The sequence below is a fragment of the Oncorhynchus clarkii genome, chromosome 29, assembly GCF_045791955.1.
Source record: "Oncorhynchus clarkii lewisi isolate Uvic-CL-2024 chromosome 29, UVic_Ocla_1.0, whole genome shotgun sequence".
Taxonomy (NCBI): domain Eukaryota; kingdom Metazoa; phylum Chordata; class Actinopteri; order Salmoniformes; family Salmonidae; genus Oncorhynchus; species Oncorhynchus clarkii.
In genome coordinates this window covers 34,582,582-34,610,518 of record NC_092175.1, presented here as the reverse complement: position 1 = coordinate 34,610,518, position 27,937 = coordinate 34,582,582, and the positions used below count along the sequence as shown (strand labels likewise).

Below are 27,937 nucleotides of genomic sequence, written 5' to 3'. Positions count from 1 at the left end.
TTCCCTAACAAGAGGTCAATCGAGATGTAGTATGCTGTGTGTGTGTGTCCTGGTATTGGAATAGCAGCAGTATGTAGGTGAGTACAGTAAGTCCTAGCCCTCTGCTCTGCCCCACCCTCTCCTCTCCGCCTCAGTCTGACCACTCGTTCTCCTCAGGCTCCGAGTCCTCATCTGATTCGCTGTAGTCCACTGCGATACGTCGGGACAGGATGGTGGCCACGTCGTTCCCCACAGGCTCCCGCTTGGCTTCCTGCTCACGCTGCTCCTGCACCTTCCTCAGCTGGATGCCTGAGGACACAACACAAGTCATCTGCTGGTTACAGCTGTCAAAAGATACTTTCCCTGCTGTATATATGTTACTAGTAGCTGGGCTATCTTTCCATGTACATTAATGTAAACAGATCGTGCTGTGTAATCCTAGTGAACCAGAGGGTCTCACCTCTGCGGATGGCTGACAGCAGGTCGCTGCGTGCGTCGCTTATCGGGATGCCTAGCACCTTACCCTTCCTTGGCAGTGTTCCCCCAGAGGGGTGCATGGCATGGGCTGGGGAGGGAGCGAATGTTGGGGGGCCACCAGGTGGGGGTGGAGGAGGGGCAACAGGGGGTCCCCCAGTGACAGGGTGGGATGGAGAGGGGAAGTAGCTGGCGGGCGGGGGTGGAGGGGGTGAGGGGCTGTATGGGCGGGACAGGGTGGCCATGGTGCCAGGGGCCAGGGTGGGGAGACCTGCAGGGGCCAGGGTGGGAGGCCCGGCTGTGCTGTCGAAGGCCGTCTGGGCTGAGGGGATGAGGGGAGGAGGTGGGGGTGGGGCCGGAGGGATAAAGTGCTCTGGCATCTGGTGACCACTGTGGAACAATGACAGAAAACCAATCAAGTCAGACAGAGCCTGTCCAGAACTACATCCTTTACATGATATCAAATATATGCCTGTGGCTTTTACTGTAGATAGAATGGGCTTTGAGATTTTCATTCAACTTATATACAATAGAAGAAACGTAGTCATAGAAAGAAAAAGGAGAGATGAGATGAGAGGAGAGATGAGAGGAGAGAAGAGAGATGAGAGGAGAGAAGATGAGAGATGACAGAGGAGAGAAGAGAGGCAAGACGAGACGAGAGGAGAGAGGAGAGATGGGAGGGAGAGATGATATGAGAGGAGAGAGGAGAGGAGAGATGAGGTGAGAGAAGAGAAGAGAGATGAGGAGAGGAGAGATGAGAGGAGAGAAGAGAGATGAGAGGATCTATCCTTCTTTACAATAGAAGAAACGTAGTCATAGAAGGAAAAAGGAGAGATGAGATGAGAGGAGAGATGAGAAGAGAGATGAGAGGAGAGATGAGAGGAGAGATGACAGAGGAGAGAAGAGAGGCAAGACAAGACGAGAGGAGAGAGGAGAGATGGGAGGGAGAGATTATATGAGAGGAGAGAGGAGAGGAGAGATGAGGTGAGAGAAGAGAAGAGAGATGAGGAGAGGAGAGATGAGAGGAGAGAAGAGAGATGAGAGGAGAGAAGATGAGAGGAGAGATGACAGAGGAGAGAAGAGAGGCAAGACGAGACGAGAGGAGAGAGGAGATGAGAGGGAGAGATGAGAGGAGATAGGAGAGGAGAGATGAGGTGAGAGAAGAGAAGAGAGATGAGGAGAGGAGAGGAGAGATGATATGAGAGGAGAGAGGAGAGGAGAGAAGAGAGGAGATAGGAGAGATGAGAGGAGAGAGGAGAGGAGAGATGAGGTGAGAGAAGAGAAGAGAGGTGAGGAGAGGAGAGATGATATGAGAGGAGAGAGGAGAGGAGAGATGAGAGGAGATAGGAGAGATGAGGTGAGAGAAGAGAAGAGAGATAAGGAGAGGAGAGATGAGAGTAGAGACGAGATGAGAGGGGAGGGGAGATGAGATGAGAGACGAGAGAAGAGATGGAGGGATGAGAGGAGAGGTAAGTAGAGAGATGAGAGATGAGAGGGGAGGTGAGAGGGGAGATGATAGGAGAGACGAGGTGAGAAGAAAGACAAGGTGAGAGATGAGAGGAGATATGAGAGGAGAGGTGAGAGGAGATGAGAGATGAAAGACAAGAGGAGAGATGAGATGACAGAGGAGAGAAGAGAGGCAAGACGAGACGAGAGGAGAGAGGAGAGATGGGAGGGAGAGATTATATGAGAGGAGAGAGGAGAGGAGAGATGAGGTGAGAGAAGAGAAGAGAGATGAGGAGAGGAGAGATGAGAGGAGAGAAGAGAGATGAGAGGAGAGAAGATGAGAGGAGAGATGACAGAGGAGAGAAGAGAGGCAAGACGAGACGAGAGGAGAGAGGAGATGAGAGGGAGAGATGAGAGGAGATAGGAGAGGAGAGATGAGGTGAGAGAAGAGAAGAGAGATGAGGAGAGGAGAGATGATATGAGAGGAGAGAGGAGAGGAGAGAAGAGAGGAGATAGGAGAGATGATATGAGAGGAGAGAGGAGAGGAGAGATGAGGTGAGAGAAGAGAAGAGAGGTGAGGAGAGGAGAGGAGAGATGATATGAGAGGAGAGAGGAGAGGAGAGATGAGAGGAGATAGGAGAGATGAGGTGAGAGAAGAGAAGAGAGATAAGGAGAGGAGAGATGAGAGTAGAGACGAGATGAGAGGGGAGGGGAGATGAGATGAGAGACGAGAGAAGAGATGGAGGGATGAGAGGAGAGGTAAGTAGAGAGATGAGAGATGAGAGGGGAGGTGAGAGGGGAGATGATAGGAGAGACGAGGTGAGAAGAAAGACAAGGTGAGAGATGAGAGGAGATATGAGAGGAGAGGTGAGAGGAGATGAGAGATGAAAGACAAGAGGAGAGATGAGATGAGAGACGAGAGGAGAGATGAGAGGGGAGACGAGAGGAGAGACGAGAGGAGAGACGAGATGAGAGACGAGAGGAGAGACAAGAGGAGAGACAAGAGGAGAGATGAGGAGAGACGAGAGGAGAGACGAGAGGGGTAGCCAGCTACACACCTAGCCTCTTTGGCAGCTGCAGGCCGGGGTCCGTTTAGGGAGGGGTCTGTGGGTGTGGGTCCTTGGTTGGGCTGCACGCGGCCCAGGGAGTGCTGGCGGGCTTGGGCTGCAGCGGTGCCGGCAGCAGGGGGTCGGTAGGCCCGGTCCAGAGACTGGGTCTGGTTGAGGCCTGTGAGGTGCTCCTTCCCATCAGGACCCAAGACTCCCTCCTGGGGTGGGTGGTTAGGGCTGGCAGGGTAGGACAGCTCATCAGACATACCAGACCTGGAATATTTAAACCACAGATAGAGGTTGATGTAGAGCATCAACATACACCTAGTCTCATGTCAATGGAGGTCTTAAAGAATGGATGTGTCATCTAAAACCAAGGAACCAACTATTAAAACATAACAGTATTGCTGGAGTACAATGTATAATATTATATGGTATCCCTTTAAGACTGCAGATTTGGGCACTGATATGGAACGCAGTAAATGATGTCAGAGCTCACACTATGCGCTTCACAGCGCTGAATGTGTTTTGACTGACAGCCGTTCTGAACCAACAAGTTGCCCCCATCCCTCCTGCTAATTAGGCAACTTTTTCCACATGTTTGTTGTCTGAGTGAGAGACATGCTGTAAATTAAGAGGATGATGTATTTTGAAAGATGAGACGTTGAGGGTTATAATAAATACCTCTGATGTCATTACAACCAATCCAAACACCCACGAGTCCAAACATGCACTTCACATTTCCATATCATAAAACTCATGTCATATACAGTACAGTCTCAAAGTTTATCCTCACTATGACGTACAGTTATCAGATGACATGGCATCATACCCTGGGTTCTTCTGAACAGAATGAGCCTGTTTGTCTATTGTGAAGGAAATTTGCTGTGGAACACGCACCTGAATGCATGCATGACTGCTTTGAATGCATACAAATTATGATCGGTTTCCCTGAATTGCCATGTGAAAACCTAACACTGTAATAACGTATCTAGACATGTTGGTAGAACAAGCTTTCAAATGATGCCCACCTGACCCAGATTGATTTATAATGGGCCGTTTTTGGATTGCGTAAACAACAACAGTAACTGTGTGATGGCAGGGATGCAGGGCTGAGTTCCAAACAAAACAACTGCAAGTGTGTTTGCTCTAGTTCCTCAACAGCACAGCTAGGAGAACTTAAAAAAACGCCTTGTAGTTGAAGATTCTTCTTTGAGTCATAAAAGTACATTGAAATTACTTAGGAACTGTGCACACTTGGGAGAGATGTACGGCCACTTGGAGACACCAGTTAGTCCTCTAACTCAAGCCCTTGTTATTTTTTTTGTCTTATGTTGCACCTATCCCATATTTTCCAGGAATAGTCTTATCATGTTACTGAATGTATCCAGAGTTTTTCCAGAATTCGTTATCAACAAATGCGGCAAAAAAGGAAATGTAAAATGCACATAAAATCAACAGTGTAATGTTTGGATTCAGTCCCTTGTCAGGCAAACTGTTGTGTCCTCAACTTTAGTCAAACATTGTTCCATAATCTCCTAACTGTTCTCTTTCGATTGCTACCATGCTCATGCATTTTCATATTTATTCTGTAAGAAACATTTCAATTTAGCCCTATCCAACCAGGCCAATTTCCATCAGTGTAAAGGGTTTTAAGGAGCATGCAAGCTTTCAAACTTTTAGGTAGATGGCAGCAGAGAGCATATTTAGTACATTTACATTTAGTGGCACACATATCATAATATCATACAATTGTTCATAAAACGTTCCTTGATTGGTTTGTTGGTTGATTGATTGTTTGGTTGATTGATGATTGAATGATTGATTGTTTCAGTGCATCCCTACTGACCTGTCTGGAGAGAGAGATCCCTCAGAGGACATGCCATGGTAGGGTGAAGGCGTGAGGCGGTTTTCTGGACGGAACTCCTTGTCGTATGCCATCATGTTCCACTCCTGACGACGGTTACGGGCCTTCCTCACCTTCTTCACCTCCCGGCTGGGGTCCTCCACCTGTTTCTGCTCCTAAAACAGACAAACCTATAAGACTGGGGTCCTGCACCTGTTTCTGCTCCTAGAACAGACAAACCTATAAGACTGGGGTCCTCTGCCTGTTTCTGCTCCTAGAACAGACAAACCTATAAGACTGGGGTCCTGCACCTGTTTCTGCTCCTAGAACAGACAAACCTATAAGACTGGGGTCCTGCACCTGTTTCTGCTCCTAGAACAGACAAACCTATAAGACTGGGGTCCTGCACCTGTTTCTGCTCCTAGAACAGACAAGCCTATAAGACTGGGGTCCTGCACCTGTTTCTGCTCCTAGAACAGACAAACCTATAAGACTGGGGTCCTGCACCTGTTTCTGCTCCTAGAAAAGAGACAAACCTATACATTTATTTGATTGAACTTTTATTTAGTCAGGAGAAACCCACTGAGACTAGGGTCTCATTTTCAAAGGTGCCCCAAGCACAGCAAAAAAGCAATACAACAATATAAAATGATCACTTAATAAAAAACTACAAGTTACAACTTTCAACATTACTATCACAACAATCTCCTTCATTCAATCAAAACAACTGCAACTGTCATACAACCCATCTAATACTAGTCTTAAAGTGCCATGGCAAAACCAGGGAACCTGCATTCACAAAACAGGGAGTTCTGCAGGCTATTCCAAGAATGGGGGGCTTTAAAACCAGGGAACCTGCATTCACAAAACAGGGAGTTCTGCAGGCTATTCCAAGAATGGGGGGCTTTAAAACCAGGGAACCTGCATTCACAAAACAGGGAGTTCTGCAGGCTATTCCAAGAATGGGGGGCTTTAAAACCAGGGAACCTGCATTCACAAAACAGGGAGTTCTGCAGGCTATTCCAAGAATGGGGGGCTTTAAAACCAGGGAACCTGCATTCACAAAACAGGGAGTTCTGCAGGCTAACCCAAGAATGGGGGGCTTTAAAACTGAAAGCGGATCTACCTAGATCGGTACGAACGAGTGGAACCTAGAGAGTTAACCATCCTTGTGAGCGGGTTTGGTGTCTCAAAAGTGAAGTGAGGAGGTTGGAAGCTTTTTCAGCAGAGCTTTGTAAACAGAAAGGGAGTAATGAAGTGATCTACGGGACTTTAGCGAGGACCAGCCGACCTTTTGATACAAGATGCAGGGATGAGTATTAAACCTGTCCTCTGTGATAAAGCGAAGTGTGCTATGGTTCACTGCAGCCAAAGGTTTTAGAGTAGTGTCTGCTGCATTTTGATAAAGGGTGTCACCATAGTCCAAAACTGTCAGGAAAGTTGATTGTACAATCTGCTTCCTGCTGTTTAGAGAGAGGCAAGACATATTAAAAAAAAATATATATATATCCACTTTAAATCTTACATTTTTAACTAGCTCTTCTGTATGTTTTTTAGGCGTTAGATCTTTATCAATTCAAACGGCCAGATATTTATAGGCGGGAACACAGTCGATGAGAGAATCATCCAATGAGTAAATACACTACATGGCCAAAGTATGTGGACACCAGCTCATCGAACATCTCATTCCAAAATCATGGGCATTAATATGGAGTTTGTCCACCCTTTGCTGCTATAATAGCCTTCCTCCTTTCAGCATTGTCATGCTGAAACAGAAAACATCTTTCCCCAAACTAGTGCCATAAAGTATGCTGTAGCGTTAAGATCTCCCTCCTTCACCAAACAGTTGGCACTATGCATTCGGACAGGTAGCGTTCTCCAAGTACATGCCAAACCCAGAGAGGCTCAAACACAACAAAATTGAGAAAAGGTGGAGGGGTGTGATTACTTCCTGAAGGTTCTGTAGAACATGTACGAGCTCATTTATTAATGTAATACATTTCAGTTCTGCAACAGCTGGTGCAGTTACGTCTTAGTTGTTATTTAATAAATCATCATGCTTCCTCTAATTAAGGGCTCTATTCAATTCGTATCGCGGAAATTCGGCGTTACAGTTTAATTGAAATTTAAAGGCAAAGTTCCTGCGGAGACTGGTTCCTGCGGAAACTGGTTCGTGCAGAGACTGCATTCAGCGCTGCAGATGACGGCTCAATAGGAAATGATCTTTCCGTTTCTATCGTGCCAGCCGTACTGTAACTCTGCAGCCATACAGATCAAACAGCCCCTAGACAATTTAAGATGTATACAGTATCTTAGTAGTGTTAGAAAGAGGTTTTGTTCATCTTGCTAAACACATTAGACAAGGCTATTCACTAACCATGTTTCCTCTCTTGCTCGCTCCCTCTCCCCATAAGCCCTCATTCTCTCTTTCCTTCCCATGCTCTATGTCTGTCTAAACACATGTCCACATCCCGAGGCTTTTGCACAGACAGTCTAAAAAAGAGCAATGAGCTAATCCTGACAGGTTTGATGTCAAATGGTGGAGGGAAGGAGAGAGGGTCTGAGAGGAAAAAACAGCTAACAGTCATAACAATATATATATATATATATATATATATATACATATGAGAGAGAGAGAGAGAAAGAGCAAAGAGCTTGCAGCGAAATAGAGAGCAGTGATTCATCACAGATACACATAAAACACACATTCACGCACGTGCACATACACGTCCACACAAACTCACTCACCTTGTCACCTGCCTTCTGCCGCCTCTTCTCCTTCCGCTTGTTTTCTGTGGCCTGGATCATCTTCTCTCTCCACAGATTAAAGAAGTAGGATGGGTCTGTGTAGAACTTCAGACCATCCTTGTTGTCATCCCTGTATGACAACACATCCTGACCTGAGACACTGGCCGTGGCAATGCAATTGACACCTACAATTTATAACTCTTATCTTATAATACACATAAATTGCACATCCCCAATGCTTAATTCTGTACCTTAACGTAAAAGGAGAAGTGCAATGACTAAAGTGGGGTTCAGTAAGTCGTAATGTGATTGGTTGAGGGCTAACCTGTAGGGGCTAAGGATGTTGAGGGGTGGAGGTTTGTCACAGCGATGGTACATCTCCATGACAGGGTTGAGGATGGAGTTCCTGGACACCACCTGCTGGTCTTGGATGGTGGAGCTCTTGAAGGCTTTCCTCATGTTGATGTCCTGCAGCGAAACTGGGACCAGAATGCCAAGGATAAAAACAATGAATGAACACTACAACACTGACTCATTGGCAGCTATGAATGAAGTGCCATGGCAACCCAGAATGTTTACAAGTGTGGAATGTTCAATAACATGAAAACAAACCACATTTATTAGTGGTGTATCAATGCTTCCTCTTAAATAAAAACACAATTTAATAGAACTGCAAACATAGGGTCAGGATTACTGTGAGCAGAGTCTTCGAACAGGATGAATATACAGTCTCCAGTGTATCCCAGCCTGTATAATGACAACTAATGTATTGGTGATCGGAGCAGCAGGGAGCCTGGGACTCAGCTGTTGGGCCCTAAGCCCTGGCGAAGCCCTGGCGAAGCCCTAGCATTATGCAACTGTGTGTTTTACTACACTTCTTTACCATGGTACTCTTAATTTGATGCTCATTCACGCTTTCATACCACATGCTGTGCTGTATGTTGTACTGGGAATCATCATGTTATAGCATGTATTGTATGATGCTCAGCAGATCATTTTACCCTTCTTATCCCACAGGTGTGACCCCCCCAACATTGCCTCCACCTACCCTCCTCCACAGTGGAGTCCAGCTGGGTGACTTTGACCGCCAGCAGGTCCACTCTCTCTTGGAGGCTGTTCATTCTCATGTAGAAGCTGTTGGCCTCATTGAACAGCTCTCCAAAAATGTCCTCTGCATGTCGACCTGCATTCACAAAACACACACACACACACACACACACACACACACACACACCATGCATAGACATGGGTCAGGGACAGAGAAGGGCAGTGAGTGAGTCAGTCAGCAGTCACTCAGTCAGCCAGTCAGCCACTCAGTCAGTCAGTTAGTCAGCCAGTCACTCAGTCAGTCAGTCAGTCAGGTGTGTAGACTTACTCAGGCCCCCCAACTGTTTGATGATGGCTGCCAGGGTGCTGTTAGTGACACACTCCAGCTCGCTGGTGACCCCGTCCGGCACGGCTCCACGGCACAGGTGCCTGGGCTCGATGCATCTTTTAACCAGCGGCATGGCGGCTGCCCCCTACACACAGTCACACACTGACCTACAGAGAGCCAGGGAGGAAGGGTTAAAAAACACTCCAATTAGCACATTCATGACAGCTATAAAACAATATATTTAGTCTTCAGTGGAGCCATCTATACTGAACCAAAATATAAAAGCAACATGTAAAGTGTTGGTCCCATGTTTCATGAGCTGAAATAAAAGATTGCAGAAATGTTCCATATGCACAAAAAGCTTATATTTCTCTCCAATTTTGAGCACAAATTTGTTTACATCCTTGATAGTGAGCATTTCTCCCTTACCAAGATAATCCATCCACCTGACAGGTGTGGCATATCAACAAGCTGATTAAGCAGTCTGATCATTATGCAGGTGCACCTTGTGATGGGGACAATAAAAGGCCACTCTAAAATGTGCAGTTTTGTCACAACGCCACAGATGTCTCAAGTTTTGAGAGAGCGTGCAATTGGCATGCTGACTGCAGGAATGTCCACCAGATTTCTCTATCATAAGCCGCCTCCTATGTCATTTTAGGGAATTTGGCAGTATGTCCAACTGGACCCACAATCACAGACCACGTGTAACCACGCCAGCCCAATACCTCCACATCCGGCTTCTTCACCTGCAGGATAGTCGAAGACCAGCCACCCAGACGATGAAACTGTGGAGTATTTCTGTCTCTAATAAAGCCCTTTTGTGGGGAAAAACTAATTCTGATTGGCTGGACCTGGCTCCCCAGTGGGTGGGCCGATGCCCACCCACGGCTGCAGCCCTGCCCAATCATATTGAAATCAATAGATTAGGGCCTATTGAATTTATTTAAATTGACTGATTTCTTTCCATGAACTGTAACTCAGGAAAATCATTGAAATTGCTGCATGTTGCATTTATATCTTTGTTCAGTATATATTGAACTACCTGTTGTGTGACGCGTCATTTAGAAGCACCGAATAAAGAAAGAGTCAATAGATGGGAGAGAGAACAGAGAGACGCAATAATGACCATGTCATCAACCAACAGAAAGAAATCACAACATTTACAGCATTTAACCATTTCACTTTTTTTTTTTAATACATGCAAGGGTGCAATCATAAGGGCTCTTAATTAAAGGCATACAGGACAAATACCTACTGTAGTACTGTCCAAGACAAGAGGGGTGAGGTTCAAATGTATTGATAAAAGGAAAAACTACATTATTATGAATTATAATAGTAGCGTTGTAAAGTAAGGCAAAGACAATCAGAGGACGCCTGGACATGAGGCTTGAACGGTCGGGTGGTACAGACTAGAAAACCAATGAAATGTGAGGACAGTATCATGGTCTACTGCACCATGGGTGGATGACTGTGACAGTGTGTGTGTCTGTGGGTAGGAACTCTGTTCTCAACCCATCAGGCTAATGGGTAGTGACCATCTACATTAACAGGACTCCCCACACAGCCCTAGGGCAGGCTGGCATGTCTTAACACAACCGCCTGGCATTATTTTATACAGTACGAACCACTGCCTAATGCTCAGCATGTCCCTGTAGTGGAGATACAATAGAGGAGACATCATCCAGCCCTCTACATCAGTGGTTCCCAACCTTTTTATAGTCTGGTACCACTTCAAACATCCAACTTTCAGCTGTGTAGCCCCTCTAGCACCAGGGTCAGCGCACTCTCAAATGTTGTTTTTTGCATTCATTGTAAGCCTGCCACACACACACTACACAATACATTTATTATACATAAGAATGAGTGTGAGTTTTTGTCACAACCCAGCTCGTGGGAAGTGACAAAGAGCTCTTATAGGACAAGGGTACAAATAATAACACCTAAATGAAAAAAAAACACCTAAATGGACTGTTTGAAAATGTGACTCACATTTTTATTTGGCGTGCCCCCAATGGCATTGCGCATGCCCACGTGCCCCAGTTTGGGAATAGCCACTCTACATGATCGTCACCAGACTCTTCATCAACCATCTCCCTGACCAACCTTCCTCTGAACAAGCCATGAACTCTTCCTCTCTATCTTTGAAGGATGCACAAACTCAAAGACTTGGCCTCTATTGGTTGACCTAGCTAACTATAGCTAGGCTACTCATGATGATGTATTGGTTGACCTAGCTAACTATAGCTAGGCTACTCATGATGATGTATTGGTTGACCAAGCTAACTATAGCTAGGCTACTCATGATGATGTATTGGTTGACCTAGCTAACTATAGCTAGGCTACTCATGATGATGATGTATTGGTTGACCTAGCTAACTATAGCTAGGCTACTCATGATGATGTATTGGTTGACCTAGCTAACTATAGCTAGGCTACTCATAATGATGTATTGGTTGTTTGTTTTCTTCTTTTGAAGCGCTTGGGGATTATGAAAAGCGCTATAGAAATGTAATAAATTATTATTACTATTGGCTGATATTGGCCTTTCACCCCTACAGTGCATTCGGAATGTTTTTAGACCCCTTTACTTTTTCCACATTTTGATACGTTACAGCCGTATACTAAAATAGATTAAATAGTTTTTCCCCCTCATCAATCTACATACAATGCCCCACAAATGACAAAACAAAACCAGTTTTTTAGAAATGTTTGCAAATGTATTAAAAATACAAAAACTTTAATATTACAATTACATAAGTATTCAGACCCTTGACACAGTACTTTGTTGAAGCACCTTTGAAGCACCTATGACGCTACAAGCTTGGCACACCTGTATTTGGGGAGTTTCTCCCATTCTTCTCTGCATTACCTTTCAAGCTCTGTCAGGTTGGATCGGGAGTGTTGCTGTACAGCTTTTTCAGGTCTCTCAAGAGATGTTCAATCGGATTCAATCCAGGCTTTAACTGGACCACTCAAGGAAATTCAGAGACTTGTCCCGAAACCACTCCTGTGTTGTCTTGGCTGTGTGCTTAGGGTTGCTGTCCTGTTGGAAGATGAACCTTCACCCCAATCTGGAGTCCTGAGCACTTTGGAGCAGGTTACATCAAGGATCTCTCTGTACTTTGCTCAGTTCATCATTCCCTCGTCCTGACTAGTCTCCCAATCCCTGCAGCTGAAAAACATCCCCACAGCATGATATTGCCACCACCATGCTTCACAATAGTGATGGTGCCAGGATTTCTCCAGACGTGACGCTTGATACTCAGGCCAAAGAGTTCAATCTTGGTTCCATCCAACCAGAGAATCTTCTTTCTCATGGCCTGAGAGCCCTTCGGGTGCCTTTTGGCAAACTCCAAGCATGCTGTCATGTGCCTTTTACTGAGTATTGGCTTCCGTCTGGCCAGCCCACCATAGAGGTATTTTGACATCGGATGAAAAGCGTGCCCAAAGTAAACTGCCTGTTACTCAGGCCCAGAAGATAGGATATGCATAAAACTGTTAAAATAATGTCTGTGAGTATAACAGAACTGATTTGGCAGGCGAAGCCCAGAGGACAAAACATCCAGGGAAAAAAATGATTGAGGTCATAGGATTTTCCAATGGATTTCTATGGGATGCCCTTATTATTGGGAACCTGGTTGCAGTTCCTATGGCTTCCACTAGATGTCAACAGTCTTTAGAAATTGTTCGATGTTTTTCTTTTGAGAAATTAAGAAGTAGCCCTATTCATTGTAAGTGTCACTCCAGGTGGACTCTACTGTTTTGGTGCGCGTGAACAGGAGCTCGCTCCACGTTGTTTTTATCCAGTATTAGAAACAGTTTATTCCATCTTAGATTTTATCGATTATTTACGTTTTAGGGTACCTGAGGTTGGATTAGGAACATTGTTTGAAATGTTTGGACCAAGTTTACAGGTAACTTATTAGATACTTTGTAGGCATGTTGGGCGAGATGAAACCGGTGTATTTCTGAATCAAACACGCCAAATAAATGGACATTTCAAATCAAATCAAATCAAATTGTATTTGTCACATACACATGGTTAGCAGATGTTAATGCGAGTGTAGCGAAATGCTTGTGCTTCTAGTTCCGACAATGCAGTAATAACCAACAAGTAATCTAACTAACAATTCCAAAACTACTGTCTTATACACAGTGTAAGGGGATAAAGAATATGTACATAAGGATATATGAATGAGTGATGGTACAGAGCAGCATAGGCAGGATACAGTAGTACATTTTTGGGACATAAAGAAGAACATCATCGAACAAAAGAACCATTTGTGATGTTTCTAGGACATTTTGGAGTGCCAAAAGGAGAAGATCTTCAAAGGTAAGGCATTAATTATATCGCTATTTCTGACTTTTGTGTCGCACCTGCCTGGTTGAAATATCTTTTTCATGGTTTTGTATGCGGGGTACTGTCCTCAGATAATCGCATGGTTTGCTTTCGCCGTAAAGCCTTTTTGAAATCTGACACAGCGGCTGGATTAACAAGAAGTTAAGATTTATTTTGATATATAACCATATATTTTCAAGAATGTTAAATATTTGAATTTAGTATTTTTGAATTGTGCGCTCTGCAAATTCACCGGATGTTGGCCAGGTGGGACGCTACCGTCCCACGTACCCTAGAGAGGTTTAAGTTACCGATATATTGGTATCGTTAAGTTTTGTCCCCCCAAAAAACATTTTGGTCGGGCTCTAAAAAAGACTAACATACAGTAATCTTACAAAACTTGATTGTGAGATAGTACTACTGTAATCTAAATATATACAGTATATACTCTATATAGAAATAAGGCTATTCTGTTCAATATCATTGGAAGACAAAGAACATTATTACTTTTCCTACATCAGCATATCATCTTGAAATGTCAGGCTTTGGAAAACTAAATGCATAGAAACAGTAACTGACTTGGTAACAGTAAATAAATGTATTTCCATGACAGAATTAAAAAGTCATTTTGGACTGACCAATGTAAATAAATGTATTTCCATGACATAATTAAAAAGTCATTTTGGACTGACCAATGTAAATAAATGTATTTCCATGACAGAATTAAAAAGTCATTTTGGACTGACCAATGTAAATAAATGTATTTCCATGACAGAATTAAAAAGTCATTTTGGACTGACCAATGTAAATAAATGTATTTCCATGACAGAATTAAAAAGTCATTTTGGACTGACCAATGTAAATAAATGTATTTCCATGACAGAATTAAAAAGTCATTTTGGACTGACCAATGTAAATAAATGTATTTCCATGACAGAATTAAAAAGTCATTTTGGACTGACCAATGTAAATAAATGTATTTCCATTACAGAATTAAAAAGTCATTTTGGACTGACCAATGTAAATAAATGTATTTCCATTACAGAATTAAAAAGTCATTTTGGACTGACCAATGTAAATAAATGTATTTCCATTACAGAATTAAAAAGTCATTTTGGACTGACCAATGTAAATAAATGTATTTCCATGACAGAATTAAAAAGTCATTTTGGACTGACCAATGTAAATAAATGTATTTCCATTACAGAATTAAAAAGTCATTTTGGACTGACCAATGTAAATAAATGTATTTCCATGACAGAATTAAAAAGTCATTTTGGACTGACCAATGTAAATAAATGTATTTCCATGACAGAATTAAAAAGTCATTTTGGACTGACCAATGTAAATAAATGTATTTCCATGACAGAATTAAAAAGTCATTTTGGACTGACCAATGTAAATAAATGTATTTCCATGACAGAATTAAAAAGTCATTTTGGACTGACCAATGTAAATAAATGTATTTCCATGACAGAATTAAAAAGTCATTTTGGACTGACCAATGTAAATAAATGTATTTCCATGACAGAATTAAAAAGTCATTTTGGACTGACCAATGTAAATAAATGTATTTCCATGACAGAATTAAAAAGTCATTTTGGACTGACCAATGTAAATAAATGTATTTCCATTACAGAATTAAAAAGTCATTTTGGACTGACCAATGTAAATAAATGTATTTCCATTACAGAATTAAAAAGTCATTTTGGACTGACCAATGTAAATAAATGTATTTCCATGACAGAATTAAAAAGTCATTTTGGACTGACCAATGTAAATAAATGTATTTCCATGACAGAATTAAAAAGTCATTTTGGACTGACCAATGTAAATAAATGTATTTCCATTACAGAATTAAAAAGTCATTTTGGACTGACCAATGTAAATAAATGTATTTCCATGACAGAATTAAAAAGTCATTTTGGACTGACCAATGTAAATAAATGTATTTCCATGACAGAATTAAAAAGTCATTTTGGACTGACCAATGTAAATAAATGTATTTCCATGACAGAATTAAAAAGTCATTTTGGACTGACCAATGTAAATAAATGTATTTCCATGACAGAATTAAAAAGTCATTTTGGACTGACCAATGTAAATAAATGTATTTCCATGACAGAATTAAAAAGTCATTTTGGACTGACCAATGTAAATAAATGTATTTCCATGACAGAATTAAAAAGTCATTTTGGACTGACCAATGTAAATAAATGTATTTCCATGACAGAATTAAAAAGTCATTTTGGACTGACCAATGTAAATAAATGTATTTCCATGACAGAATTAAAAAGTCATTTTGGACTGACCAATGTAAATAAATGTATTTCCATGACAGAATTAAAAAGTCATTTTGGACTGACCAATGTAAATAAATGTATTTCCATGACAGAATTAAAAAGTCATTTTGGACTGACCAATGTAAATAAATGTATTTCCATGACAGAATTAAAAAGTCATTTTGGACTGACCAATGTAAATAAATGTATTTCCATGACAGAATTAAAAAGTCATTTTGGACTGACCAATGTAAATAAATGTATTTCCATGACAGAATTAAAAAGTCATTTTGGACTGACCAATGTAAATAAATGTATTTCCATGACAGAATTAAAAAGTCATTTTGGACTGACCAATGTAAATAAATGTATTTCCATGACAGAATTAAAAAGTCATTTTGGACTGACCAATGTAAATAAATGTATTTCCATGACAGAATTAAAAAGTCATTTTGGACTGACCAATGTAAATAAATGTATTTCCATGACAGAATTAAAAAGTCATTTTGGACTGACCAATGTAAATAAATGTATTTCCATTACAGAATTAAAAAGTCATTTTGGACTGACCAATGTAAATAAATGTATTTCCATTACAGAATTAAAAAGTCATTTTGGACTGACCAATGTAAATAAATGTATTTCCATTACAGAATTAAAAAGTCATTTTGGACTGACCAATGTAAATAAATGTATTTCCATGACAGAATTAAAAAGTCATTTTGGACTGACCAATGTAAATAAATGTATTTCCATGACAGAATTAAAAAGTCATTTTGGACTGACCAATGTAAATAAATGTATTTCCATGACAGAATTAAAAAGTCATTTTGGACTGACCAATGTAAATAAATGTATTTCCATGACAGAATTAAAAAGTCATTTTGGACTGACCAATGTAAATAAATGTATTTCCATGACAGAATTAAAAAGTCATTTTGGACTGACCAATGTAAATAAATGTATTTCCATGACAGAATTAAAAAGTCATTTTGGACTGACCAATGTAAATAAATGTATTTCCATGACAGAATTAAAAAGTCATTTTGGACTGACCAATGTAAATAAATGTATTTCCATGACAGAATTAAAAAGTCATTTTGGACTGACCAATGTAAATAAATGTATTTCCATGACAGAATTAAAAAGTCATTTTGGACTGACCAATGTAAATAAATGTATTTCCATGACAGAATTAAAAAGTCATTTTGGACTGACCAATGTAAATAAATGTATTTCCATGTATTTCCATGACAGAATTAAAAAGTCATTTTGGACTGACCAATGTAAATAAATGTATTTCCATGACAGAATTAAAAAGTCATTTTGGACTGACCAATGTAAATAAATGTATTTCCATGACAGAATTAAAAAGTCATTTTGGACTGACCAATGTAAATAAATGTATTTCCATTACAGAATTAAAAAGTCATTTTGGACTGACCAATGTAAATAAATGTATTTCCATGACAGAATTAAAAAGTCATTTTGGACTGACCAATGTAAATAAATGTATTTCCATGACAGAATTAAAAAGTCATTTTGGACTGACCAATGTAAATAAATGTATTTCCATGACAGAATTAAAAAGTCATTTTGGACTGACCAATGTAAATAAATGTATTTCCATGACAGAATTAAAAAGTCATTTTGGACTGACCAATGTAAATAAATGTATTTCCATGACAGAATTAAAAAGTCATTTTGGACTGACCAATGTAAATAAATGTATTTCCATGACAGAATTAAAAAGTCATTTTGGACTGACCAATGTAAATAAATGTATTTCCATGACAGAATTAAAAAGTCATTTTGGACTGACCAATGTAAATAAATGTATTTCCATGACAGAATTAAAAAGTCATTTTGGACTGACCAATGTAAATAAATGTATTTCCATGACAGAATTAAAAAGTCATTTTGGACTGACCAATGTAAATAAATGTATTTCCATGACAGAATTAAAAAGTCATTTTGGACTGACCAATGTAAATAAATGTATTTCCATGACAGAATTAAAAAGTCATTTTGGACTGACCAATGTAAATAAATGTATTTCCATGACAGAATTAAAAAGTCATTTTGGACTGACCAATGTAAATAAATGTATTTCCATGACAGAATTAAAAAGTCATTTTGGACTGACCAATGTAAATAAATGTATTTCCATGACAGAATTAAAAAGTCATTTTGGACTGACCAATGTAAATAAATGTATTTCCATGACAGAATTAAAAAGTCATTTTGGACTGACCAATGTAAATAAATGTATTTCCATGACAGAATTAAAAAGTCATTTTGGACTGACCAATGTAAATAAATGTATTTCCATGACAGAATTAAAAAGTCATTTTGGACTGACCAATGTAAATAAATGTATTTCCATGACAGAATTAAAAAGTCATTTTGGACTGACCAATGTAAATAAATGTATTTCCATGACAGAATTAAAAAGTCATTTTGGACTGACCAATGTAAATAAATGTATTTCCATTACAGAATTAAAAAGTCATTTTGGACTGACCAATGTAAATAAATGTATTTCCATGACAGAATTAAAAAGTCATTTTGGACTGACCAATGTAAATAAATGTATTTCCATGACAGAATTAAAAAGTCATTTTGGACTGACCAATGTAAATAAATGTATTTCCATGACAGAATTAAAAAGTCATTTTGGACTGACCAATGTAAATAAATGTATTTCCATGACAGAATTAAAAAGTCATTTTGGACTGACCAATGTAAATAAATGTATTTCCATGACAGAATTAAAAAGTCATTTTGGACTGACCAATGTAAATAAATGTATTTCCATGACAGAATTAAAAAGTCATTTTGGACTGACCAATGTAAATAAATGTATTTCCATGACAGAATTAAAAAGTCATTTTGGACTGACCAATGTAAATAAATGTATTTCCATGACAGAATTAAAAAGTCATTTTGGACTGACCAATGTAAATAAATGTATTTCCATGACAGAATTAAAAAGTCATTTTGGACTGACCAATGTAAATAAATGTATTTCCATGACAGAATTAAAAAGTCATTTTGGACTGACCAATGTAAATAAATGTATTTCCATGACAGAATGTCATTTTGGACTGACCAATGTAAATAAATGTATTTCCATGACAGAATTAAAAAGTCATTTTGGACTGACCAATGTAAATAAATGTATTTCCATGACAGAATTAAAAAGTCATTTTGGACTGACCAATGTAAATAAATGTATTTCCATGACAGAATTAAAAAGTCATTTTGGACTGACCAATGTAAATAAATGTATTTCCATGACAGAATTAAAAAGTCATTTTGGACTGACCAATGTAAATAAATGTATTTCCATGACAGAATTAAAAAGTCATTTTGGACTGACCAATGTAAATAAATGTATTTCCATGACAGAATTAAAAAGTCATTTTGGACTGACCAATGTAAATAAATGTATTTCCATGACAGAATTAAAAAGTCATTTTGGACTGACCAATGTAAATAAATGTATTTCCATGACAGAATTAAAAAGTCATTTTGGACTGACCAATGTAAATAAATGTATTTCCATGACAGAATTAAAAAGTCATTTTGGACTGACCAATGTAAATAAATGTATTTCCATGACAGAATTAAAAAGTCATTTTGGACTGACCAATGTAAATAAATGTATTTCCATGACAGAATTAAAAAGTCATTTTGGACTGACCAATGTAAATAAATGTATTTCCATGACAGAATTAAAAAGTCATTTTGGACTGACCAATGTAAATAAATGTATTTCCATTTCCATGACAGAATTAAAAAGTCATTTTGGACTGACCAATGTAAATAAATGTATTTCCATGACAGAATTAAAAAGTCATTTTTGACCAATGTAAATAAATGACAGAATTAAAAAGTCATTTTGGACTGACCAATGTAAATAAATGTATTTCCATGACAGAATTAAAAAGTCATTTTGGACTGACCAATGTAAATAAATGTATTTCCATGACAGAATTAAAAAGTCATTTTGGACTGACCAATGTAAATAAATGTATTTCCATGACAGAATTAAAAAGTCATTTTGGACTGACCAATGTAAATAAATGTATTTCCATGACAGAATTAAAAAGTCATTTTGGACTGACCAATGTAAATAAATGTATTTCCATGACAGAATTAAAAAGTCATTTTGGACTGACCAATGTAAATAAATGTATTTCCATGACAGAATTAAAAAGTCATTTTGGACTGACCAATGTAAATAAATGTATTTCCATGACAGAATTAAAAAGTCATTTTGGACTGACCAATGTAAATAAATGTATTTCCATGACAGAATTAAAAAGTCATTTTGGACTGACCAATGTAAATAAATGTATTTCCATGACAGAATTAAAAAGTCATTTTGGACTGACCAATGTAAATAAATGTATTTCCATGACAGAATTAAAAAGTCATTTTGGACTGACCAATGTAAATAAATGTATTTCCATGACAGAATTAAAAAGTCATTTTTGACCAATGTAAATAAATGACAGAATTAAAAAGTCATTTTGGACTGACCAATGTAAATAAATGTATTTCCATGACAGAATTAAAAAGTCATTTTGGACTGACCAATGTAAATAAATGTATTTCCATGACAGAATTAAAAAGTCATTTTGGACTGACCAATGTAAATAAATGTATTTCCATGACAGAATTAAAAAGTCATTTTGGACTGACCAATGTAAATAAATGTATTTCCATGACAGAATTAAAAAGTCATTTTGGACTGACCAATGTAAATAAATGTATTTCCATGACAGAATTAAAAAGTCATTTTGGACTGACCAATGTAAATAAATGTATTTCCATGACAGAATTAAAAAGTCATTTTGGACTGACCAATGTAAATAAATGTATTTCCATGACAGAATTAAAAAGTCATTTTGGACTGACCAATGTAAATAAATGTATTTCCATGACAGAATTAAAAAGTCATTTTGGACTGACCAATGTAAATAAATGTATTTCCATGACAGAATTAAAAAGTCATTTTGGACTGACCAATGTAAATAAATGTATTTCCATGACAGAATTAAAAAGTCATTTTGGACTGACCAATGTAAATAAATGTATTTCCATGACAGAATTAAAAAGTCATTTTGGACTGACCAATGTAAATAAATGTATTTCCATGACAGAATTAAAAAGTCATTTTGGACTGACCAATGTAAATAAATGTATTTCCATGACAGAATTAAAAAGTCATTTTGGACTGACCAATGTAAATAAATGTATTTCCATGACAGAATTAAAAAGTCATTTTGGACTGACCAATGTAAATAAATGTATTTCCATGACAGAATTAAAAAGTCATTTTGGACTGACCAATGTAAATAAATGTATTTCCATGACAGAATTAAAAAGTCATTTTGGACTGACCAATGTAAATAAATGTATTTCCATGACAGAATTAAAAAGTCATTTGACCAATGTAAATAAATGTATTTCCATGACAGAATTAAAAAGTCATTTTGGACTGACCAATGTAAATAAATGTATTTCCATGACAGAATTAAAAAGTCATTTTGGACTGACCAATGTAAATAAATGTATTTCCATGACAGAATTAAAAAGTCATTTTGGACTGACCAATGTAAATAAATGTATTTCCATGACAGAATTAAAAAGTCATTTTGGACTGACCAATGTAAATAAATGTATTTCCATGACAGAATTAAAAAGTCATTTTGGACTGACCAATGTAAATAAATGTATTTCCATGACAGAATTAAAAAGTCATTTTGGACTGACCAATGTAAATAAATGTATTTCCATGACAGAATTAAAAAGTCATTTTGGACTGACCAATGTAAATAAATGTATTTCCATGACAGAATTAAAAAGTCATTTTGGACTGACCAATGTAAATAAATGTATTTCCATGACAGAATTAAAAAGTCATTTTGGACTGACCAATGTAAATAAATGTATTTCCATGACAGAATTAAAAAGTCATTTTGGACTGACCAATGTAAATAAATGTATTTCCATGACAGAATTAAAAAGTCATTTTGGACTGACCAATGTAAATAAATGTATTTCCATGACAGAATTAAAAAGTCATTTTGGACTGACCAATGTAAATAAATGTATTTCCATGACAGAATTAAAAAGTCATTTTGGACTGACCAATGTAAATAAATGTATTTCCATGACAGAATTAAAAAGTCATTTTGGACTGACCAATGTAAATAAATGTATTTCCATGACAGAATTAAAAAGTCATTTTGGACTGACCAATGTAAATAAATGTATTTCCATGACAGAATTAAAAAGTCATTTTGGACTGACCAATGTAAATAAATGTATTTCCATGACAGAATTAAAAAGTCATTTTGGACTGACCAATGTAAATAAATGTATTTCCATGACAGAATTAAAAAGTCATTTTGGACTGACCAATGTAAATAAATGTATTTCCATGACAGAATTAAAAAGTCATTTTGGACTGACCAATGTAAATAAATGTATTTCCATTACAGAATTAAAAAGTCATTTTGGACTGACCAATGTAAATAAATGTATTTCCATTACAGAATTAAAAAGTCATTTTGGACTGACCAATGTAAATAAATGTATTTCCATTACAGAATTAAAAAGTCATTTTGGACTGACCAATGTAAATAAATGTATTTCCATGACAGAATTAAAAAGTCATTTTGGACTGACCAATGTAAATAAATTCAAATACATGCAACTTAAAAGTTACAGATCACGGAATTTTGGCAACCTTGAGGGAATATTATTTGAGTCAAAATATGATGATCCTATGACTGGGAAGATATACAAAACCTTGCTGAGAGCCTAATGAACTGACAATCTCTTAGAAAAAAACTAACTATCGGAATAATGACTTAAAAAGAACTGATGTTGGCACAAGATGAAAGTTGGAGCATAACTAACAAAATTACATTTAACGAAAATGTACTCTTAATCCAGTATAAACTTATGTATAGCCTTTATTATACAAGAGAAAACATTCTCAAATTCTACAGCAGTCATGTGTAAAATACATAATGACTCAATAATCCATGCTTTCTGGGAATGCTATAAAGTTCGGAAGTTGTGGTCGGAGCTAGAAAGTTGTCTGTCAGAAGTATTACAATGTAAACATACATTTATCCATCTGTCTGCATATTTCAAGACATGTCATATGGGGGTGTGGTGAGATACCCAGTGGGCTGGACGATTCTCTTCTCATCACTCATCTTGAAAAGATGTATACTAAAAACATGGAAATTAATTGAATTAATCCCTCATCATTAACACAATGGAAAAATCTATTGATTTATTATTGAAATATTGAAATTGCGTGAGCTACAGAGAGAAACAAAATGGTGAAGTTCCAGGCCATGTGGCAGAGAGTGATGAGGGAGCTGGAGATGGAGGTGTGTGCAAGTGGGTCTTGGCAGGTGTGATGTTGTTGATGTTTGTATGAATGTTGTCGTTTGTATGTGTATGTTTGTATTGTTTATAAAAGAAAAGTAATAAATAAATGTCAGGTTTTATATAAATGTATCTTATTTAAAAGAAATGGGACAAGATGTTCCAATTCTACAGAGTCCTTTTTGCAGCTGTCAGAGTTCCAATGAACTGGCACAGCGAAATACCTAGACATGTGTAAACAACCTCAAGGGGAACCTCTAGATGGGAAGCTGGGGCAGTGCACGTGACTGTAAAGCCTCACACTGAGGAAGGCCCATGATACTCTGGAGGATGGGAGCTGGCCTTGTAACTTGTCTGCTCTGCAGCTTCTAGGTTGCAACCCCTCTCTGCTCTACGCCACACTGTGCGAACCTTGAGTTCAAAACCATGAGCAGCTGAATAGTCAAAAGTGCAGTTTATTTTTGAGAATGCTTTCTTGAGTGGTGAAAGCTTTCAGCCTCAGAAGGGTTCAAACGGGATCAAAAAACATTTCATACTTCACTATTATGGAGAAAACTAATATCAGACACTCACAGCTGCAACTTGTGAGAGGATTAACTTGATTTGAAGCCTACTTTGTAATTAGGCCTTCCACTTAGAGCAAGCTAACAGGAATCCTGCCACTCACTATTTTGACCTCAACAATGAGCATGCTAAGTGGCAGCTGAGTAAACAAATCCAAAGCTTACAGTCTCTGCAGCGATAGTTATCGTTCTGTATCCTTAAGAAGAAAGATACATTTACTATCTTGGTGAACGATCCCGGTAATCACTTATACATGACTCCTAGTGCTGAGATCACTGAGACCTCACCTCTTAAATATGATGCTTATTTATGTCCTGACACACTACAGCTTATTGTTCAGATATGAATGAGTAAACCTTGTTCTCCTTTGATAGTTCTTCATGAATGATTACTTTCACGCCAAACACTGCCGTCCTCTCGAGAATCTATTGGCTCCTGTTGCTGGCATCTTCTAACCACTACAGTCTCTACCACATATTTTGCCATTCTCTCCATTGATTACACTGTCTCTTTGTTGTTGGAGTTTCTTGCTATTCAAACTAACAGAGGTTCTTAGCATCTAGCTAAATGCTACCAGTGATTCTAAAAAGTCAAGTTGGGTGACTTCTCTCTCATCTCTAATTCTTATCTCCTCTACTGGAGCCTGTGTATAGCATGCCTCCACAGCCTGGACTTAACAATCACGGGAACATAACTGATTAATGAGTGGAAACCATAGCAACGCTTCCACCGTGCTGTGCTGCATGACACTGACTCCAGGCTCCCTTTGACATAATCTACAGTATGTTCAGAACAAGATAGTAGAAATCAATGATCTACTGCATTCCTCCCATCACAGACCTAGCAGTTCAATCAGAGCCACCATATAGTGAGTGAATAGATTAAAACAAGGTAAGAGCAATGAGCAGTATGCAAAGATCAGCACAGTTATGAGTAAATTATACAATGACAGCACACCACATGAATGGTCCCTCCTGCTCCTATAAAAGGACACCTGAAAAAACTGTATTAAGACTACTGAAGTCATGACTCCATAACCTTCCACTGTCACGCCCTGATCTGTTTCACCTGTCTTTGTGATTGTCTCCACCCCTCTCCAGGTGTCACCCATCACCCCCGTTATCCACTGTGTATTTATACCTGTGTTTTCAGTTAATTTTGTTTCGTCAAGCCTACCAGCAGTTTTCCTTCTGTTCCGGTCTCTCGATTGTACCTGTTTTCTAGTTTTCCTTCTGTTCTGGTCTCTCGATTGTACCCGTTTTCCCAGGTTTGGACCTTTTCTGCCTGCCCTGACCCTGAACCTGCCTGCCGTCCTGTACCTTTGCCCCACCTATCTGGATTACTGACCCCTGCCTGCCCTGACCCTGAACCTGCCTGTCCTGTACCTTTGCCCCACCTATCTGGATTACTGACCCCTGCCTGCCCTGACCCTGAACCTGCCTGCCGTCCTGTACCTTTGCCCCACCTATCTGGATTACTGACCCCTGCCTGCCCTGACCCTGAACCTGCCTGTCCTGTACCTTTGCCCCACCTATCTGGATTACTGACCCCTGCCTGCCCTGACCCTGAACCTGCCTGCCGTCCTGTACCTTTGCCCCACCTATCTGGATTACTGACCCCTGCCTGCCCTGACCCTGAACCTGCCTGCCGTCCTGTACCTTTGCCCCACCTATCTGGATTACTGACCCCTGCCTGCCTTGACCCTGAACCTGCCTGCCGTCCTGTACCTTTGCCCCACCTATCTGGATTACTGACCCCTGCCTGCCCTGACCCTGAACCTGCCTGCCGTCCTGTACCTTTGCCCCACCTATCTGGATTACTGACCCCTGCCTGCCCTGACCCTGAACCTGCCTGCCGTCCTGTACCTTTGCCCCACCTATCTGGATTACTGACCCCTGCCTGCCTTGACCCTGAACCTGCCTGTCCTGTACCTTTGCCCCACCTCTGGATTACTGACCCCTGCCTGCCTTGACCCTGAACCTGCCTGCCGTCCTGTAACTTTGCCCCACCTATCTGGATTACTGACCCCTGCCTGCCCTGACCCTGAACCTGCCTGCCGTCCTGTACCTTTGCCCCACCTCTGGATTACTGACCCCTGCCTGCCTTGACCCTGAACCTGCCTGTCCTGTACCTTTGCCCCACCTCTGGATTACTGACCCCTGCCTGCCCTGACCCTGAACCTGCCTGCCGTCCTGTACCTTTGCCCCACCTATCTGGATTACTGACCCCTGCCTGCCCTGACTCTGAACCTGCCTGCCGTCCTGTACCTTTGCCCCACCTATCTGGATTACTGACCCCTGCCTGCCCTGACCCTGAACCTGCCTGCCGTCCTGTACCTTTGCCCCACCTATCTGGATTACTGACCCCTGCCTGCCCTGACCCTGAACCTGCCTGCCGTCCTGTACCTTTGCCCCACCTATCTGGATTACTGACCCCTGCCTGCCTTGACCCTGAACCTGCCTGTCCTGTACCTTTGCCCCACCTCTGGATTACTGACCCCTGCCTGCCTTGACCCTGAACCTGCCTGCCGTCCTGTACCTTTGCCCCACCTATCTGGATTACTGACCCCTGCCTGCCTTGACCTGTCTTTTGCCTGCCCCTGTTGGATTAATAACATGTTAATTCGACGTTGTCTGCATCTGGGTTTTACCTGAAACGTGATATCCTCTGTTGCTTTACAAGTAACAGTTTGCAAACTTTCTCCTTAGCAATTAAGACTACATTTTATGGTCTACCCTTCGTAACCCCTAGATCAATCAAGATTGTCAAGGTACCATTCAGCTGACAAATCAACCATGCCAAGTCATCCTCCACCAAGGCTAACCTAATTGTGTTCCATATCAGCTCAGAGGACCGACTCCTATTTCTTTCCTACAAGCTGTTCCGGCAGAAAGGTGCCTCTTTTAAGAAATGGTTGAAATATGCATAAATATCAGGGTGACATTCAAGACTGCTAAACAATTAAACAAATGGCCACCCGGATATTTACATTGCCCCCCTCCCATTTATTTTTACACTACTGCTACTCACTGTTTATCTATGCATAGTCACTTTACCCCTCCCTACATGTACAAATTACCTCGACTAACCTGTACCCCTGCACATTGACTCGGTACCGGTACCCCCTGTATATAGCCTTGTTATTTTATTGTGTTACTGTTCAATATTTTTTACTTTCGTTTATTTGGTAAATATTTTCTTAAATCTTTCTTGATTTGCATTGTTGGTTAAGGGCTTGTAAGTAAGCATCTCAGAGGTCTGTTGTATTCTGTGCATGTGACAAAGTTTGATTTGATTCGAAGACTAGTGATACTGCTGTTAATGCTGTTGTCTTGTTAAAAGGCGAGCATGCACCTGGAGGTCTCATCTAGTAGGATATATGGTATGCTTTACAAACATGTGCATTAGGTAACACTTAGTTAATATCTGTGTAATAGCACTGTAATTACTGTAGTATTGAAATGTTACACAATAGCCTAGTTTAGTAGGCCTAATTTATTCGTAACTGCTTAGTAATAGATCGATGTGCAGACATGTGGCTCTAAATCTGCTGCATCATGCAGGCACAGATTGCTTTTCCAAAAATATCCATGGCTTAATTAGTAGTCATCTTTGATTGGACATGACTGATTAGAAGAAAAATAATGACATTAGTGAGTTCATTCAGTTGGACTGATGATTACGTCATCATACCTCCGACCGTTGCTGCTTCTGCACGTGCATGTGATTTGTAAAGAAAGGGGAACAGGTGCTCGCCACTACAACCATTGGGCTACAGCAGCAGATAACCAGTCAGTGTTCAAGTACAGCTGGAAATCTAATAAACGTGAACGTGAAGAGGAAAACCAATATATTGATTGGTTAGAATTGACCAGGATGAATAGGATAGGGTGGGTTGATTGCATTTGGAGTGATGAGCGCGTCAACCTATGACACCACGGAGGCACCATATATGTCACACGAAAATATGTTTTATGTTCCCCATGATATGTCTTCTATAGTAAAATTATAATAAATAGAACCGCAGTCACCCCCACCCCCTCTATTCTGGATTAGTATTTTTCCACACACATTTTTTTTAAATAGAATTTGAAATACTTATTGTGCAATATATAATAATGTAGTCTATTCTAGTCAAAAAATGGTCAAATGGTACATAAATCTACTTACCACTGGTTGTTTTTCTTAACCTTGTTTTACCTCCACTCTTTGGCTGTATTATTTGGCAGCTATTAAGACATCACGCATGGAATAGATCGAAGGCATTGCTGCGCGCTACCATCATTATCGATGCATTGTCGACGTCAAGGGAATGGAGAACGATGCTGAAATCTGGATTCCCTATGCCTGCATGTGTTTCCTTGGCAGCGTCGGCTTTCCTCGACAAACACTCTGCGGCAACGAAACCACTGC

General features: G+C 39.5%; 1 protein-coding gene across 1 annotated transcript; it reads right to left on the bottom strand.

Moving 5' to 3' along the window:
* Positions 1–44: 44 nt before the first annotated feature.
* LOC139388403 (actin-binding protein WASF3-like) lies at positions 45–27,819 on the bottom strand. Its single transcript, XM_071135042.1, has 9 exons — positions 27,695–27,819; positions 8,918–9,084; positions 8,591–8,725; positions 7,868–8,021; positions 7,543–7,672; positions 4,798–4,970; positions 2,958–3,221; positions 440–843; positions 45–288 (listed from the first exon to the last, which is right to left on the bottom strand). Exons 2-9 carry the CDS (start codon positions 9,048–9,050, stop codon positions 131–133), a joined length of 1,551 nt encoding a protein of 516 aa, XP_070991143.1. The 5' UTR covers positions 9,051–9,084; positions 27,695–27,819; the 3' UTR covers positions 45–130.
* Between the last annotated feature and the right edge of the window lie 118 nt (positions 27,820–27,937).